The 19,271-nt window shown below is 34.8% G+C and overlaps 1 protein-coding gene across 1 annotated transcript in view; it reads right to left on the reverse strand.

The window, feature by feature from the left end:
• Positions 1-19,271, reverse strand: part of CLASP2 (cytoplasmic linker associated protein 2) — an 84,559-nt gene that overhangs the window by 15,045 nt on the left and 50,243 nt on the right. Inside the window, exons 18-25 of the mRNA XM_010291711.1 lie at positions 18,828-18,890; positions 18,041-18,147; positions 14,461-14,705; positions 13,753-13,816; positions 11,789-11,791; positions 8,413-8,576; positions 7,144-7,222; positions 1,624-1,767 (exon numbers count right to left, since the gene is read on the reverse strand). Of these exons, the coding sequence (XP_010290013.1) occupies positions 1,624-1,767; positions 7,144-7,222; positions 8,413-8,576; positions 11,789-11,791; positions 13,753-13,816; positions 14,461-14,705; positions 18,041-18,147; positions 18,828-18,890 (869 nt within the window). The remainder of the gene's footprint in view (positions 1-1,623; positions 1,768-7,143; positions 7,223-8,412; positions 8,577-11,788; positions 11,792-13,752; positions 13,817-14,460; positions 14,706-18,040; positions 18,148-18,827; positions 18,891-19,271) is intronic.

Below are 19,271 nucleotides of genomic sequence, written 5' to 3' on the forward strand. Positions count from 1 at the left end.
ACAAAACATTTTATACAATCAGAATAACTATTTCAACTACTTATTGGTGAACCCGAATTGGCAGTTAGTTGCCTCTAAGAGCTGTGTTATGGAAAGAAAAAATAAAATGAGAAAACTTCATATAATTAAAGGTGTTTCAGATGATTAAACTCACTGGCAATTCTTTCCATGATTCAGTTACTTATTGACATAAAAATGCTTATTAGAGATATGAACCATCAGATAAGACGGCTTGCCACGTGTCTTAGTACTAAAACTTTACCGATTTAGAAGATAGTGCTGCTTCAATTCTCCTCCTGTTTTATGGTCTTATGTATGTCACTAGAACATGGTACTAGGCAAGAAAAGTCCATAGGATATAATCTACTACTGCTTTCTCATATTCATGAAGTTACATAAGAAGTTAAGGACAGAAACATTATATCCAATATAAAGTCTCCAAGGTTTTTTTATTATATATTACAAACATTCCAGATATCAAGAAGTTGTGGAAGTTATTTTTATTATTCTCTCCCACAAAACATGCCTCCTAAATAAAGGAAGTTCTGGTACTGTTCCCAGAAATGATGGAGTTGACAAAACTCAAACTTAATTAAAAACAGCAAAGGAAATCTAAACAAATGAATTGATGCAACTCTTCAAACTGCAGAAATAAAAAGAAAAAAAAAGAACAGAAGAGTTCTCTGTGTCAAAGATGCTTGCACTTATGAGCCATAAATATGTTTGTTTAGCATTCAGAAAGTGTTAGCATGCTGACATTGTTGCCAGCCATTCTGTCTTAGCTGCCAATCGTAACAACAAAACAACTCTATTCTCTCATACTGCAAACAAAATTCAAAGATTTCTGTTTTCTATATTTGGAAGGACTATTTAGAAACCTTTTCCAAAGGCTGCATTAGTACATTTCTCATGGTTATTCTGTATCCCTGGTACATCTACATAGCTCATAAATATTGATTTTCACTTCACAACAGTTATGTGGAAAAGGGAGTTTTGCACTGAAACTCATCATTACAAAAACAAACCTTTGACACTACCTTATTAAAGCACAAACCTTCTTTTGTCAAAGGGCCAACAGTTGTTTACCTATCTTTTGTTAAACACAAAGGATTTGAGAAAATCCAACAGAGACTGAATGCAGTTTGCTATCAAACTTACCATTCCCGTTACGAATGGGGTATTAGTATCACAGAGTTAAATATTAAATAATTTAGTATTACTCTGAAGTAATATTAAAACTGTATAGAACATGCCCACTGAAGAGATTTTAATATCAACTAGTGCTTTAAACAAAGTTATTCCTTGTATTATGAAAAGATAATTTCAACATACTATAAACCTTACAGAGAGTTTCAAGATGTGTTAATTTTCAATTTTTACTTAAATATTCTTAAACATCTAATTTTTAGCAAAGTTTTACTTTGTCAATTCTGATACTTCATACAGAAAAATTAGGTGAGTTCGCTGAGAAGGATATAAAAGTATCTTTTCTCTATGAAAGAATGAGTTTGTTTTTAAAGGAAAATATATTTTTTTTTTGTTTAGGCAAGAAATATCAGCCTCTCTAATTTGCCGAGATACTTAGAATGTACTGCAATTCTAAGCACACATTAACAAACATACCTTCCTAACATCTGAGCTTTTAGGTTCTGTGGTCCAGGTGATGATTCGAGACACTGCTAACCTAGTTTCACTTGAATTTACAAAATCTCCTGGATCCATCTGTTGTGCAAGAGTCTCTATGTATTTAAGGATTGCAACTTTGACCTGCAAAGAGAAAGAGAGTCAGGTGGACAATGAAAATACTGCGCTGCAAGAACAAGTGTGCTCACAGAGGAGAGTGTTCATTCCCTAAAATAAAGATTTTTTTTTTTTCCAATTAAACAAAATGTCTTTTCAGCATTGATATAAAAGTCTATACAATAAATCGATTTACAAATAGCTGTAACATTTTAAGGGAGTTATTCCACAGAGATTAAAATATTAATAGAAATCTTATATTTCTCTGGTAGCAACTAAAAGATGCTCAAATCATCACATATGCAGAAGCTTTTATTTACAAAAAAAACCCCAAAGTACAGAGAATATTTAAGAATAATCAGGATTTTGAAGAATTGTTCAGAATTAAGAACTTTTTTCAAGTATGAAAATGAAAAATGAACATAATCTGACGAACCAATAATCAGCTCCTATTAGTTCCTAATATGTAATGAACACTCAGCGTTCTTTTATAAAACACCAGAGTTGAGTAGTCACTACCTTTTGGGATAAGCCCTATAAATCTTCCTATTAAATACTAAAAAGGTACGGAATAGAATTTCTAGAAAAGACTAAGAAGGGGTCACATGCATACTTTTCCTTTGAAGGTATTCGGAAGAGAGACACATGGATTTACCAGGAAGACAGAAAAGCTGCTTTAGTCCCTCATTTGAGCACCGTTCTCCTACGCCACTAACTCCTACTGCTTACGAGAGATCTCTGTTTTATACATGCCAGACTGCAGTGTCTCTAATTTCTCCAAAACTGCACTACTGCACAGCTTTGGGCCAAGGGCTATTATGCCTTTATCTTCCTTAAGTATTTATCTCCTCAACTCTTGCTGCCCCAGAGATGTGTCACACAACCCGTTAACAAAAGTGGTAAACATTTATTTAGGCCACCTATTTGACTTAGCTGCTTTTCCTTCCACTTCCACTAATAATTATAGCGAACCAGAAATACCTACCAGGAGGGAAGACACCTACGTCCATCATAACCAGAAAGACAAAAAGTTCTGGGTGTATTTTTATTTGTTCCTGACTTACAGTACAAGTGTTCCGAGCAAAGCTATTTAGAAATTGCCCTTGGTCATCAAAACTTGTAAGCTATTAAAAACTCAACATACACCAAGCGACACACACATTAGTGATAGTTGATACATGTAGATTTATAGTGATTTTTTTTAGAACAATAGCATTTTCACAGCAGATGTTAAAGCGCTATTTCTCCAAAGTTACACAAGGAGCAGCTGGAGGCTTTCATCTTATGCAGGTCAATATCAAGAAATGCATCAAATCCCACACTATTTGCTAGATTCTTTCCAAGGGAAAAAACCCCACAAACATTTCCGTAGCAAAAAACTTTACGCTACATGGTTTTCCAAATACGAAGTAATAACATCAAAATTTCTAGATTACCATGTGAAACCATTACAACAGCACTATGTTTCACTGCTTATGATTTAAATATATACAATATCACACCTTAAAAAAGAATATCATTAAGAGCTGTAGCACTTAAAACATGCAGAGCCATTTCTCCCAATGAAAAAAAAAAAATCCGGAGTACTGTATCTGAGAAAGCAGTATTATTTAGACTGTAAACTACTCCCACAGACTCCTGGAAAGATGGAGGCTCTCAGGAGACAGAAGAACACTGAACAGAATGGAGAAAGTTCTCACTAATAAAGCTTTTCAGTGAGACAGATACCCAAAGCTAAGTTTGACAGCTATTTTGAAAGAGAATGTTTTTCACAAATTACTTTTGAGAGAAGAAATTCTGGAAGGGGTACCTTTCTACGCTCAAATACAATGAGACAGTATTATTACAGATTTAAAAAAAACCCTACTCTGAAGCAATAATAGCAGCAAATCTACTTACGATTTATTTTTGTTATTATTTCCAGTAAGTATGTACAGAGTTGAGATTTAGAAATAAAAGATCTAACATAGTCCTCTTTAACAATCCATCTATTCTCTCTGAAAGAGGAGATAAACAATTTTTGACTGCAATGAAAGCAGCTCCAGGAATTCTTATAATGAATATTTGCTGTTAATCTGAAACAACAGTCTATGAAGTTCTTCAATACTGTCTCTACTTTCTTTGTACTCTTCTAAGTTGAATTTATTGTACTTTTGCTGCACTATAAACACTGAGACATTTTTCCTGTACAGCATATAACACAGACATTTTGTTTAAGAATAGCACTGCGGTAGTAAGTGATCTGAAATAGAGATCAAGCCACAATTAGCAGTATTATTCACAAAAAAAGATTAGACATAAATGGAACTAAAGTGCTCCATAAACATCTTTCACAGATAATGAAATAACAAATTCTGACACAAAAATATGTGCAACTACCTCCAGAGAGTCAGGAAACACTGTAAGGATGCTACACAGTCAGTGCCAGAAGGCAAATTGTTTTCCTGTCCTGTGAAAAATTTGAGATTTACTCAGTTTTATTTGCTGCATCAGGGCAGGACAAAAGAAACATTTGATGTAACAGGAAAAAGGAAAAAAGGAGAGAGGAATGTAGAGAAGTTGTTTTACTTAAACCAGAAAAAAGTCCATCTCTTAACTACAGTGCTTTACTGGGATGCAAGAGACTCTACTCTGCTTTACTCAGACCGAATACAAGCAATTACGCAAAGTGACTTTCCGATGGCCACATCCCAGGTGTCTGTCCCTAAGTTACTGGATACTTAGGAGTGACTGTCTCTGCCATTATTTAACCAAAAGACTAAAATACACACTAAGGATGAATTTTGAAGGGCTCTCTCATCTATGTGAATCTTGGTCATTGGTTGGTTGAGTTTTTTAAATCCATAAATTTTAATATGGATTTAATAATAATAACAACAACAACAATAACAACAACAATAATAAGTCTTCTGATCAACTGCAGCAAAAACATTTGTCAACAAGTCAGTATTTGCAAAGGAAACAAGGGTTCAGAAACTTCTAATGAAGTTCGGTCACAATGCTTAAATCAATTCCTCACTGAGTGCGATCCATTTGTTATTCAACCTGAGAAAAATGAAAGTGATGATTTGAAACGTATTTTCCACCCTTTGGAAAGCATATGTTCTGTACCTGCAAAAATAGGCTTAATTGATTATATCCCATCTAGAAAATTTTACTCCTGTGCCCATTCATACATTCAACCAAAACAGATACATGCATCTGGCAACTCTAAACTGTGTTTCAGCAGTTCATCACACCTACATTAAAATTATAGCAAAAGACAGTAAGATACAGCACAATACACTGTGCTGCATCCTCCATAACCTCTATGATTAGTCCTCTTACTGGCTAGCTATCCAAATCCACCTCTGTAGCCACTCTAAAAGCTTGACTTCTATTGTCCAAGGCTTAGCTGTGTTTATAAGTGTAAGAATGACAATGACAGTTTATTCTAAATGATCCTGATTATTTACTACTACCACATGAAAACCAGAGGGAAAAGTCATTTGTAGAAGGGAATCCTTCCACAGAGCAGATTGCTGATCTATCATCCCTTCTTACATCTGACTGTCTTTAAGGATGCTGAAAATGCTTTCTGTGATTTTTCCTGTCACAGTGAATGCTGTTTCTCAGTATACCTAGCCTAAACGCACATTCTACAACAAAATAATAACTTCTCAGAATAAAAACAAAAGCTGAAGACTTCAAGAAATGGAGCAGTGCCCTAAGATTATCAGTTAATCTGTTAGACATGTGGGTGCACTGAGGATGGGATTTAGACAAAATATTCCAGAATGTGGATATTAAACAAATACTTCTGTAATTTTTGTTCAGTAACTTTACTGTCTGGATCCTGGAGTTGTGGTTACCTCATAAAGATGGAAGTAGGGGGCAGATATCACTTTCTTCTGAAAAAAGCTTACCTTCTCTTAAACAGTTACATACTTTACTGTCCCAAAAATTAATTTTAAATACTCTTGATTTTATTTCAAGCTAACAGGTGTTCTTCTATGGAGGTAGTTTTTACCAACATCTTGATTTCCGAAGTCCCTCTCAAATACTGGAAATTATTTTCAGAACGTCTTCCCATTAAGTGTTTCAGGTTTCTTAATTCCTTCTAGGTGGCATCGTGAGTGTTCTTGAACTTAGCCCCAACTCAGCCTAGTAGAAGTCCAGGTCTTGTTCCAAACCTACACTCTCAACTTCGAAACATGATCGGTATGTGTTTACCAGCTATACTACTGTATGGAAAAAAAGAACATCTCAACCATCAAATTTACCTTCCTGGGGAGGAAAACAAGTAAAACAAAACCAATCCAAATTTGTTCCAAGGATTTATTTAAACAACAAACTGATTTTTACTACCTCATTTGCTGTCTTCAATAAATGACAGCAGTCCCTTTTTAACACAGCTCTACGAAGCAACAGTGGTCAACGTATCAACTGTCCTCAAAAGCTTAAAAATGTAAGTTTTACTGTATCGTAGACAAAAAAGGCATATTCATGTGACTTTAGGTTCAACATAACTTGGGAAAAGTCATATTCTTGTGCAGCATCAAACTATGTAAAAATATTTCGTGCAGGATAGAGCAGAAAATGCCAGTTATCATATGCTTGTTATTTCCCCATTTACACCACTTGTAAATCCTGTTAGGATTTGATGCATTTATCACAAAATCAACTCTCTTTGGATGTGTGAATGTAGTACAGAGTACTTTTTACTTTTCACTTTCCAGTCACACTGGCACATCTACAGTTTCTTATGTAAAAACGTGTGTAATTATAAAGCTACACACTTCTTGCAGAAATGTGTACCACAAAGGGAGCTGATTTAATATAGTAACTCAAGTTCGTAATATTAAAATAATCTAAATTAATTCAAGACCTATCAGGCTGAACATAGGAAAAAATATGTATGAACTAGGAAAACACAACTGGGAAATCACAAACATAAAATTAGAAAAGACTTGATAGAGTGAGTTTGCATAACCAGCTTGATGTTAGACGGCCACATTTCTGTTGCTCATTTTTACTGTACTGTGGTTTTATTAGATCTCTCTTGCAGCAAACATTTTCATACTAGTGTAATGTTTAAAATTGAACATCTGCATGCTTAAAGTTTCTCGCAAAGGTTAGTAGCGGCATACGAATGCATTCAAATAAAAATTATTGGAAACACTGTAAGAGTTTGACATAGGGTTAAGAATAAAGACAATAAGTCAGACAAAAACCTTTGAGCTCCAAAAAGAGCGAAGCTGGTCCTGTAGTGCTGGCTTGACTGTCTGAAAGTTTACAAAAACAAAATCCACTAATTGAAAACCTCTTTTTTAACAAAAGTAACAATCCAAATTCAAATATTATGACAAGTAAATGTCTATCAATGAAGATTTTTGTTTGCAATGCAAGCCTGAAAATTCTTACCTTCAGGCTAGGTGTTTGGGTCTGGTCAACAGTAAATCTCATTAAAATACTGAACTGGAGATCATTTGGAAAAGATTCCCTGTAAAACAAACAAATCAAATCGTGTTAAGTTATATGAAATTTTCTTTCAATACCTATTGAGAGGGACTACATAAGCCCTCACTCTTTTCAGTAAAGAAAAGCTTTAGTACTTCTAAAAGAAAAAAAAATATACCAGTTTTGTTGATACTGTATCTGACTCAGAAACATTCACCTAGCACGTAAAAGGACAAAACTTAAGAAATTCTTGCTTTGGAGCAACTATAGCTAGAACAGATAATGCAAGTAATAAGGAATGATATAATAATGATATGGTAGTATTCTGATTCTAAATCTATGCAATCCCCAAATTATTATGCAGTAGTACTTCTGAAGGTATACATCACACCCCTCCTGCATGCTTCTCTGAGTCATTCTATTCCACTTTGGCTGCCTCTGCTCTCCCACACGCCGCACTTCAGGTATGACCTTCAAGGGCTCTGCTGCAGCAGCAGAAGAGAGGTAAGGGGATCATATGCCCTCTCTCCCTGCCACACACCCCCCCATGCACTTCCCCAGAGTTCACAGCAGATTGCCACATTAATAGGTTCAGCAGATGCCTAGACCACTTACACTGTTCTGTACTTCAGCAAATGGAGGGTGAGAAGTAGGTCCCAGAACCCTTCCACCTCTACTTAAAAAAATCTGTCTTTCATTTGGAAATAAAACTGGCCAGGGATGGGCAGCTCTGATGGCCCCCCAAAATCACATAACATTATTCTGGGACCAGGATAGTAGTGAAGTTTGGGGAGAGTGAAGGGAAGACAGAAAGCAAGTCTATTGCCATAACTCCTTAAAAGCCTACTGACACCGAGAGATGAATATTGCAAAAATATTTTTATATCAAAATAAAGAAGTTCAAACACAAGCACTGTATCACTGAATGCAAGGCAAGACAACAAATGTACATGACTCAGATGCACGTTTTGGAATCAGACAAGTAGTATCATTTTAATTGCTCAGCATTAAGGACTTGAACGTTTTCAACTAGGAGTCATTTAGGAAACCAAAATGCTTAAGCAGCGAGATTTACTAAGTTTCATGATCTGTTATTAGCTCTGCTTTTTTCCAAGGATCTCCTAACACACACAAAAAAACCCCTCAAAACGTGGAAGCAGCATGAAGGTTTGGGTATTTTTTTAGCTTTGGGTTGTTCGGTTTTTTATTTTTTTTTTTTTAAGAACTTGTTACCTTGTGACATCAAGTGCCTTCTGAACTTTTGCTTGTACAGACCCAAGCAAATCAGCACCCATTTTTTTCAACAGCTGTGTCAGCAGTACAAAGAGCCAGTCCTGCAGATCTTCTTTATGAACCTGGATGAAGTCCACCAGTGTCTCCAAAAACATACTGAACACCTAAAAGGCAGAAGAAGATGGAAAGAGGGTAGGATGGGGCAAAAGAGGAAACGACACTGACGTAAGCTGAACTTACAAACAAAGAAGAAAGCAGTAAGGGAATCAGAGGCAGAGAAAGGCAGTGTTTTGCAGCCAAGCAGGAGGGGAAAAAAAAAAAGAAAAAAGAAATCTGTCTTGTTTTTTCATTGGATTTTGATACAAGAGTACACTGGAAATGTTAGCCGACTTCTGTAGAAGTTTGACAATTAGGTATTCCATGCAGTTTCGTCAAGAAAAGAAACGCTTACTGTGATGGCTGGCGCAACCTCAATTTTTTCAGTAAAACTTAATTTTTTACCCTTTCAACCTTTCAAATTGATTTGACATATTCCTCGATGACTACAAAAAACACTTTCTCGCTAAAACCAAAAAAGCTGCTATAATTCTTTTTAGAAAAATATTAATTGTGAATTTCTGCATTACTGAATACTGCAAAATCATGAAACCTGGACAATATGTGGAACAGAACAAGATTTTCCTGCTATTGCAGGTACCCAAAACCAAAATTATTCAAAGTAGGGAAAAAAGCCACGATACATTTTAGATTCACAGGTGTTTAAAACGCAGAAGTACTTTTGTCTTTTCAAAAATGGGTTATCCATTCTGTTCTTTTCAACAAATAACGTTAAATACAGTAAATACAAGTAATGTTGAAAAGAAAATTCAGTAAAAAAAAAGTATATTATTGTAGTTATAGTAACCTCAGCACTCAGATCAGGAAGAAGGGCTTTTTGGAGTGAAGGGATAAAGGAAGGCATGACGAATAGGTAATGTTGTTTAAACAGCCTTTTTAGTATCTCATTGATTTTATTGGTTTTTTCAAGACTTATGGTGAAATCAGCTCTATATCAGTGTGGCCTATGGGTTTCCCATTTCTCTGGTAAGAAAAATGGGTGTTTGGGCTGAAAATGCTACCTTCACAACTGATATGCGCTCCAGCTCCAGCACATAGCTTGGTACAGAAGCAGAAGTATCGCTATGATGCAAAGAGTGTTGGAGAGATATTGCCTCACGAGTATTTATGACATGTGTACAAGGTTGGAAATAGCTGCTGCAGAGGAAGGGCTGGCACCCCACATCCTCCTGTGGCTGACCTGGCTTGTCATAAGGCCAAATTCTGCTGCTGTCTGTAGGAGTAGATGATCACAAACTGTGATCAAACCTCCCATGGCTGCAGAAACCAGCCCACAGAAGTGGGCTTTCTTCCACAGAGCTAATAGAGTATGGAGAAGTTGGTACATGCTACTGCATGCCTTCATCACTGAGGAAATTACATCTCTCTTCATGTTGATAATCAAGCCAGGGTAAGCAAATTCACCCATAAAGTGAAAAAAATCCATGTAGGTATCTTTTAAAGAAATGCCTTGAAATTTACATTAGAAATAAAAAAATAAATTCAAATTCTTTCAGGATCTAATAAAGACCAGGGAGAATTAAATAAATTCAAATTCTTTCAGGATCTAATAAAGACCAAGGAGAATTTTTTAATAGACATCTTAAACACTGAAAAGCTGTGTTAGAAACAAAACAGTACAAACCCTACTCAACACAGAGCCCATCAGGATGAGGTACTTTAATTAACTTCCCCTTTGGGGCAAACTACACTGTAGATTGTAACAAAAAAAAAAAAAAAATTGCTAACTCCTCTGCTATCTGCCTAGATTTGTATGCAAGGTTTAAAAATTACCCTCGCAGTAGTGGGAAGAAATTTTTATGCTTGGGATTGGAAATGTCTTCTGAAACAATATACCACTTTGTGGATGCACAAGCAGTGGGCACAATTATAACACCCAGGCAAAACCGAACCAGAAAGTATTGTAATATGACAGCCTTCAGCTTTCACAGCCCTAAAATAAGGGGAAAATACATTGGACTTAGATAAATAGCAAAAAAAAACCCACACAAAAAACCCCCAAACAAACAAAAAATCTATAAAGATTACACCAGGGGTCTTAACTGTATTTAAAAGCCTTCAAATTAAACTATACAGCTACGCATAATTTTAAAACTGTACCTGTTTCTTCAAGTTTGCAGACACTGAGACACACGTCTTTTTCATTAAAACGTGCAAGCTGAACAAACTGGTTACAAGCTCTTATTTGATAGAGTAATGCGGACTTCTTATGCCACTTTAAACATGTGAAGTGGTTTAAATTGAAATCATGATGAAGTGAATTATGAATCACTACGGCAAAAGCACTCTAAAGATCCTGTGCCAATGTTTTAGCTGTTAAAAATACACATAACTGAGGACTCAATTGTGTTTTCAAGCTTTGTTTCATTTTAGGTTTACCACAGTGAATGTCTGGAGAAAACTCAAATAAGCTGAGTCATTTTGTTGTATTTAAAAACAATATGAATCATGCCATTTTGTCTTAGGCCAAAACATGAAGAATTTAAGGCGGCTGTAAGAGCATTTAAGGTAAAGGATGAATTTGGAATGGAAAAATGGAACTCAACCACATTGAACAATGTATGTGGGTACTGTGATTTTTGCAGTTTCCATGTTTATGATGTAAATTAAAATTCTGAAATCAAGCATATAAAGTTAAGTTTTTAATAATTTGAGAGTGGAAAAAAATAAACATATATGAAAATATTTCTAAGTGATCTACCTTGAAAGTGAATAATTTCAGATGTGCCAACCACCACAATATAAAGCAGAAAAGGAATGCATAACCAAACAATGTCAGTTAATTAGTAGATAAAGCACATCTCGAAACTTTACCACACAGTTTACATAATTGTATATAGCATTTTATGATTGCAAAAGGCTTGACACTGCATGAACTCTTTGGGGAAGAAAAATAGAGAAAAAGGGTTAATTGCACATTCATGCAAGTAAGGTTAGGCTTCCAACAAATATTGAACCAACTTACTCTCTAAAGAGAGTTCCAACACAGGGGACAGCATGCAAAACGAAACCAAACCAAATCAAATAAAAAAAAAAAAAAAACCAACAAAAAAGGGAAAAAGATAAAAACACACAAATTAGTGGCCATCAATACAAAGTTCCTGTACGGAATATAAAACAAAAGAAAACAAAAAAGGTATTTCAAAACTTTTATGATATAAATTTCGTAATTTTATTGGGATATCCCATGTATTTTAAAAGTAAACACTTGGCATATCCTTCAGAACATTCTCCCATTTTCTCCTCCAAATGATAATACTCTCTTTTTCTAAGCAATTCCCTACATCCAGCTATCATGTTAACGTAAACCTTTAAAAAAAAAAACTCAAACAAAAATGATGACAGAGTAATTCCTACAGACACTTAAAAAGAGTCTAAGATGAGATTTGTGTAGCCATATGCATGTGATAAATTCACAGTTCATTAACTCCTGTACTTAAAGGATCCTCCTGATAATATATTGATAACTACTAATAGTTTTGCAACACCAAAAAGCAGGCAAGGTTTCAGTGGCCAGAACAGGTGTACCACATGTGCAGGACACATCTTCAAAACCAAAGCAACATTATTTTGTGTCAGAATGCCCAGTAAACAAAACAATCAACTAGAATAATTCAATGTAACATTCCTAAAGGATTAATGAAAAGATAAAATGCTCTTCTGACATATACAAATTTTGGAATACTTTCATTATCCTTCCCTGGCTCCCCCACTACCAAAAAAAAAAAATCTCCAGGGTAGTTCTGATAAAAGCATAGCTACAATATTAATTAACAGAAGAACAAGCGAAATTCAACCAAGCTGCTATTCTTAATTTTGTCATTAGTTCATTTAGAAACCAGTAATATTTCAACATTTAATTTTCTTTCCTCTCCTCTCACTTAACTGGTCTTTTTTTGGAATGTTTTCTTCAGTTTCTCTTTAACTGCTTGGCTTTAGTCTTTTCTTCTGGTTTTCTGCAGTATGTGAGTAACTTTAATACCATGTTGCTGCGTGCAATGCAAGTTTCTTCCAAAATACATGGTGTCACGGATAGCAGCTAAGTAACTTTTTGCAGCAGGAAAAATAAGCAGGACAGATGAACACTAAGTTAACCTGTCAAAACTTCTCATCAATCTGAACATAAATTTCTACTACAGCAATAAGGAAGGCTTAAAAATATGTAAAATGTATTGTACAATCAAAGTAGTTTTTCAGAATTCTGCTGGGAAAAGCCAATAGCTCTGAAATACTTTGCTTTGAATTTTTCTGGGTTATCATTTTACCAATTCTGAAATAGAGACACGAAGTTGGACATGCTACACTCAACATAAAGGATAAGGTGTCTTCCAAACAAGCCTATAATTCAAACAAAAATATGAAGTTACATGTTTTTTACAGAATACTTTTATAACTTTATTCAGCTCCTTATTTACCTGCAGTTCTTTTTGCTATGGAAAATTACGACATATACAAGCTGTACTAGTAACCCAACTCCCACAAAAATCGTAAAAATACTATCAAGCGAAGTAACTCAGTTAAAAAGATTTTAATGGTCTTAGAAAACAGAAGGATTATTCTCCCTGTTACATCATCCATACTGGGTCTTTACCTAGGTAAAAGTGAATAAAAGATCACATTTTCTTTTATAGTGAATTGTAGTCTCCTCCTTACTTATGGAATACTAACAACACTGTAAAACTTAATCAGCAGTCTCAACTGCCAGCCCCAATATCCCAGAAATTTGAGGAAGACATCATAAGCTATGACAATACAAAATACCTTGGAAAATATGTAAGTACACATTTGGTATAATTCAATCAGACTCATCATGTACGATTTAGTCCAACCACTTTCTTCATGATTTAAATTACTGCACCAGGTGCCTTACAGCACCTCTCTCTTTTAATTGAGAAAAAAACATTACTCATGTTGAAGTGGCCTCTATAAACAACGTGTCTTCTTCAAAATACTTACAAATTTTGAGCACAAACTGTTGAACAAATTCAATGCATTTTAGATGAAATTAACCTTTAATTTCAATTATTCTGCAAAAAAGGTGGAAAATTATCCTGTTCAAAATTGCAAATTAAATGGACTGAAATCTGATATCATCAACTACTTACAGAATACCATTTGTGAAATTTTTACATGTGCAAATACTGCTGACATTTTACTGCAACTGGTTTTCTATTAATGTATGTTTTCAAATGTTTACTGCAAGTAAGAAAAAACTAAACATACCTTACTGTGAGGATCAGCAAACATTCTTGTGAAGATTTCACACAATCTTTTCAACTCAACACGACTGTCAAAGTGACAACAATACATTAGTCAACTCCCCTGTTAGTACTACCAAAACACTAATGCATAGCAATCAGTGAAATCAGCTGTCAATACTGAATCAAATAATCTAGTAAACAAAGTAGAAAAAAGCATTTTGTTTATGACACGGATAAAAATGTAATGGATTTTGTCTGAAATGACTTTCAACCTAGAAATGTCTCTAATTCATATATTAAACCAGTCCAAACTATTTTAACAGGGCAGATAACGAAAAAGGTATACTTAGCACCTGGTAGTAAACTGTTTCTTCTGAATAATTACAGTAATAATAACAGTAATCACAATAATATTATAATAATAAAATAAATAAAAATAAAGGCCTTCCATCAATACTATATGCAAGCATTTCAGGAATATTTTGTATTGTAAGAATTCTCTTGATTTTACATTCAATTTCTTAAACTAAGCTTTTTAAAAAAGATCCTATACACTAGTGGCCAGAAGTGATAATAGCTTCCTCATTCCTATCCCCATCTTACAGACACACCCCCCGCTTTGCCTCTCCCCAACTTTCTGTATTCTTTAGAACATTAGCCTCCTTTCCTACTTCCCTTGCTTCACTTCAACTCTGAAATTAAATGGTTTTCTGTTAATATGTCTTCTTACCTTAATGTTCTCTGGTTCTTTAGTAAGTTTTGCAGGCCTAGAAGGCCTTCTTTTCTCTCTGACCAGTTGGAGCTAGCACAACGATTTAGAACTTCAGCCACATCTTCTGTCTGTCTCATATATGTTGGTATGCTTCCATTTCTAGAGCTATAGGACCTTTCTGAACAGGCACTTGATGCATCACTGTTGGCATCATCATCTGAGTACATCCCGTAGGACTCGTATCTTCTTCGCACAGGCTTCTTCTATTGCACAGAAACACCCACCATTAGTACTGATTTTCAAAAAGAAAGTATATACATACCCATAACCAGTAGAAACACCAACAGTTCAAATAATTGGTGTGATCCCTACTCCCTGCAGTGACAAATGGCTCCAACTGTTCAACAGGTCAAACAGAGTTAAAAAAAATATTTTAAAGAAGTATGGCTTGTGCAGTATTACAAATATAAAAGCAAAGCAAATGCAGAGAAGACATATATTTGATGAAACATTCAACTGGAAGTTTACTTGTAAAAATCTGTAAAATTGCATTATAGGATGACATAAAGACTGTATTGAAAGTTAAGTTCTTTCACTCAATAATTTTATATATGCTACAGAATATAAGAATAAGGTCTAAACCCACTTATTCTGTCATTTTAGCTTACTTTGTATCAAGCATGTTAATAGCAAAATATTAAACTACTGAAGAAGGAAAATAGTTTCTATACCTTAGTCCGTATGTCTCCTAAGAGCTGTTAGCAGTGAATTATTGAAAAGAAACAGAAATTGAGAACAGGAAGGTAAGGCATAGCAGCATTGTGACTATTAAACTACCTGCCACTGAAAAACGTATCGTCTTATTGCAAATTTTGTTCTTAGTTCTCGGTATCTGATTAGCCTATCATGCACTGCCAAGAAGTAGTTTGCTAAGCTTCCATTTCCAGGGAAATATTACACATCATCTGCTGGTTGGTCACAAAGACTTCTCTGTCAAAATCTTTGTGTCTTATGCAGTGATATTTGAGCATGAAGACTTTAACACATGCAGTCAATTGCTATCAAAGTATAAAACCCTCATTTAAACTTTATTTTACAATGAACTTCTCCATCTCTTTAACTTCATATTAATATCTCAATTTTGTCATTGTAGCAATTAATACAGCAGTCAATATCCCCCCCTCAAATTAATTACATAATGCAAAATCCCAAATCCCCTAAAAACAGTAACAAGCCAACAAAACAAAACAACATACCAAAGGCCAGAGGAAAAAAAAATAGGCTACCTATCTTAACGTGAAAAACACACACCTCTGCAAAATAACTCTGCCATTCAAATTTTGTAGTTGAAGATAGTATTTAAAAATTGGGTTTCATTACATACTCAAAGAAGTGGTGATACTGCTTTCCCCTTAATTATCATTGACATTTGCACGGGATTCTTATTTTTTACTGTGGACTAACTTAAAGGGTATCGCAATACAAACTAGTCAATATATCACATATCAAGCAACCTTATTGTCAACAAAACAAGCATACATACATGTGTAAGAGAAAAAAGGAAGGGAAAAAAATCACAAAGATGAACATTTTTTAAAAGGGTTGCCGTAAGTTAAAAGACATTCTTTTAAAGAAATAGAATCCGCAAGGCCAAGGACTGTGCTAAAGTAAGAGGTACAAAAATATGTAGAGATCACCATATTGGTGCATTTCATACGTCTTATATTCAAACCCAATCTTTGCCAGAAGGCTGATATCCCTTTGGCTTGAGCAGTATTATAACTGGCTGAGTATTTTTCATACCATAAAAATAATACTACAATCCAGAATATTTCCCATTTTTATATTACATCTGTCAGTACTCTACATCCTAGCTTTTCAAAACACTGTTCTGAGGGTGGGGCTTCAGTCTATGATAAAACAAGAAGAGCATTCATAATCAGATATCCAGCTAAATGGAGCCATTTGTACAGGACAGCCCGTTAGAGCATGGTAGGCAACAAGGCATGCAAATACTGCAGTAACAAAATGTTGCTGTTCTTGATCCTTCTTTGTAATGACAGATTTCAGGTAAAATATACAAACAAGTTTTGCTCTAACATCTCTCGAAGCATCATGCTATTTTTGGGTCAGGTAATACAAACCAGTTTCTATGAACAAACTTTGTTACTTCAACAAAGCAGGACACATTCAAGCTTCAAGAGCAGTCACTGGAAGCATGATCTTCTCCTCGATTTTTATTATTTACCACATACTTTGCCCAGCTAAATTTTAACAAGCTATGAAGCTGCTCAAAGTACTAATGATACTTTTCACTATTAGTGCATTAGTGCACCATTAGCACTGATGATGCTACTAATGTAGCACCAGTGTGGATAAATGTAGAGCACAGGCTTTCAAATTATAGCCAGAAACTTCTCATGTTTCATGGACTGCTTTTCTATTGTTCCTGATTCCAAAATCCAGACTGACTTCCAGTTTACTAATTAACATTCCCCAGGAACACTGAAAACCTTTTGCAAGTTTACAATATCAGAAAGGGGAAAACCCACTCAATTTCACCATGACCTCTTAACCAAGATTTCACACGTATCCTGATGTCTATGCCAGTGAAGGCACACAGATTTTAAACTAATGTGCCAAGACAACAGTATTAACCAAGAAATCAATAAATTGCCAGACTAAGAACATGAGAGTTCTTCAGGTTTTTTTGCTTTGAAATTTTGTTTCTTTCTATCCAGTCATATCTGGCTATAACTACATTTTTTAAGAGTCTAATTTGTAGTTTTTTACTAATGTTCCAAATAAACTTTTTGTTAAAACAAAGTAATAACAAATTCCTTAAAACATTCTAGTAACTAGATAACAGGTACCTATAAATATTTAATGATATGCAAGTAGTATGCAATACCCGATAAAAATGTATCTGACTTAGAGCATCAGTATTTTAAACTAATTCAAGATTTCAGCTTGGTGATGTAAATGTCAGAATAGCAAAATACATGATAAGGTCTGTTTGGCTAAATAGGGCAGGGATGTAGAGGAGCCAAACCCACCCTTTCAAAGAACAGTGAAGGTTAAGAAAGAGAATGGCATAACCAGTTTTAAATTCAGAGTCATTTTGAAAACAAAAGAAAACAAAAACTAAACTTATGAAATGCTGCCTGCCAAGCCACCAGTTCATCTCTTCAGCATCAATCTCACAGACAGAACAACTTTAAACAGAACCCAGGCTTATGATAAGGAGAGTGCTTTAGCTGTAATCATTCCCAGCTCAACCTATCCCGAAGTTTGTCTGGCTGTTGTCGGAAACTGCTGGTTAGTCCTACCCGCTCAAATGGCTCCTTAGGCCACTCCAACAAAACAGTCCAAGACTACTTCTGTCTGCCATGGAAAAATCTCTGTATTTCTCAAAAGTTAAGACTTCTGTATAGAACAAAAATTCGAATAATTTGCAGCTCTAACAATTCAGTTTCTCTTTTTCCCCCACCTAGAAGCCAATACAATAATGAATGACAAGTTCTTTTGCATACTTTAACATACAGATAGCAAACATTTTAAGGGTCTGTAAGATACAAGTTAAGTGCGAGATTCTTACCAAAGCATCAGCTACTGCCTCTTCCACGTCAGAACCTGTGTTCAGAACTCGCATAGCACTAACTGATGATGACAATCTACTCGACTGACTAATTCCAAAGCCGGTACCTGTTATAACAACAACAAAAATGAATATAAAGAATTCAGTCAGAATAGCAACGTGGGACATTAATACCACACTCACTTAAAAAAACCCAAGCAGAAGAAAAACTTTTGCTTAACATTTCTACTAAATTATGTAGTGCCTAAAATACGGGTTATTTTAATTCTGAATTCTTTAGCAGTACAGAGAAAAGTAAGAAATCAAGTAAAAAAAAAAAGCACCATATACAATATTCTATTGCAGTATCACAGGGAAAAAAACCCACAAAACAATGGTTTTAATTGAAAGAACCTTTTTTTTTTTTTTTGTAAATTACTGTCTTCATTTTGGGTTTTTGTTTTCATTTAGAAAGAAAATAAATACAATAGGAAGGCTAATGAGAGTGCTGATTAGAAAACTACATGCATAAAGAATGCTCTACAAATACTGAAAAATGGAAAACTAAAAAACGTTCTTCTGCAAGCAAAAAAATTATTGTTGTTAAGGACGAAAAGTATTAACGCTAGAGGGTGGAGACGAGATCTAGCAACATAAACACATCTATCTGGATTATTAAAACCACAAAACTCAAATTAATATAAACAATGCTTTAAAAAACTGAACTATGAGAATAACCAAGTAGGTGGGGGGAAAAAAAAATCCAGGATGACTGCACAGATGACAGCAAAGTGTACTCATCCTTCACCTGTAGCCCCATAAACATCAGGAGCGTAGAGGGCACCAGTGGATCTGGAGTGATGTCTGGAAGCTGCAATAACAGGATCATATAAACCCTATCTATTACTATGGAATCAAAGTGCTGCAATAGTTGCTTAGATGAACAAGAGAATATTTATCAAAGATTCAGCTTTAGCAAAGAAACTGAGTATTACACAGAAGGAAAAAGCTTCAGAGAAGTTATTTGACTAAATACAATATGATTCTATAGAATTATATAGGTTTATGTATGCTGGACAACTCATGCATAACTTTTTAAAATTTAAAATATTAAGAGCAGATTAAAAGCAAGTATGTTTAAGTTCAAAGAAGAAAAAAAATGCATAGACACACGTGCACACACACACACAAACAGAATCCTCAGAAATATCTAAAAAGTTCCTCTGATACTGGTCTTCCATTGCAGCGTTAA

The sequence above is a fragment of the Phaethon lepturus genome, unplaced genomic scaffold (genome assembly GCF_000687285.1).
Source record: "Phaethon lepturus isolate BGI_N335 unplaced genomic scaffold, ASM68728v1 scaffold11677, whole genome shotgun sequence".
Classification (NCBI taxonomy): domain Eukaryota; kingdom Metazoa; phylum Chordata; class Aves; order Phaethontiformes; family Phaethontidae; genus Phaethon; species Phaethon lepturus.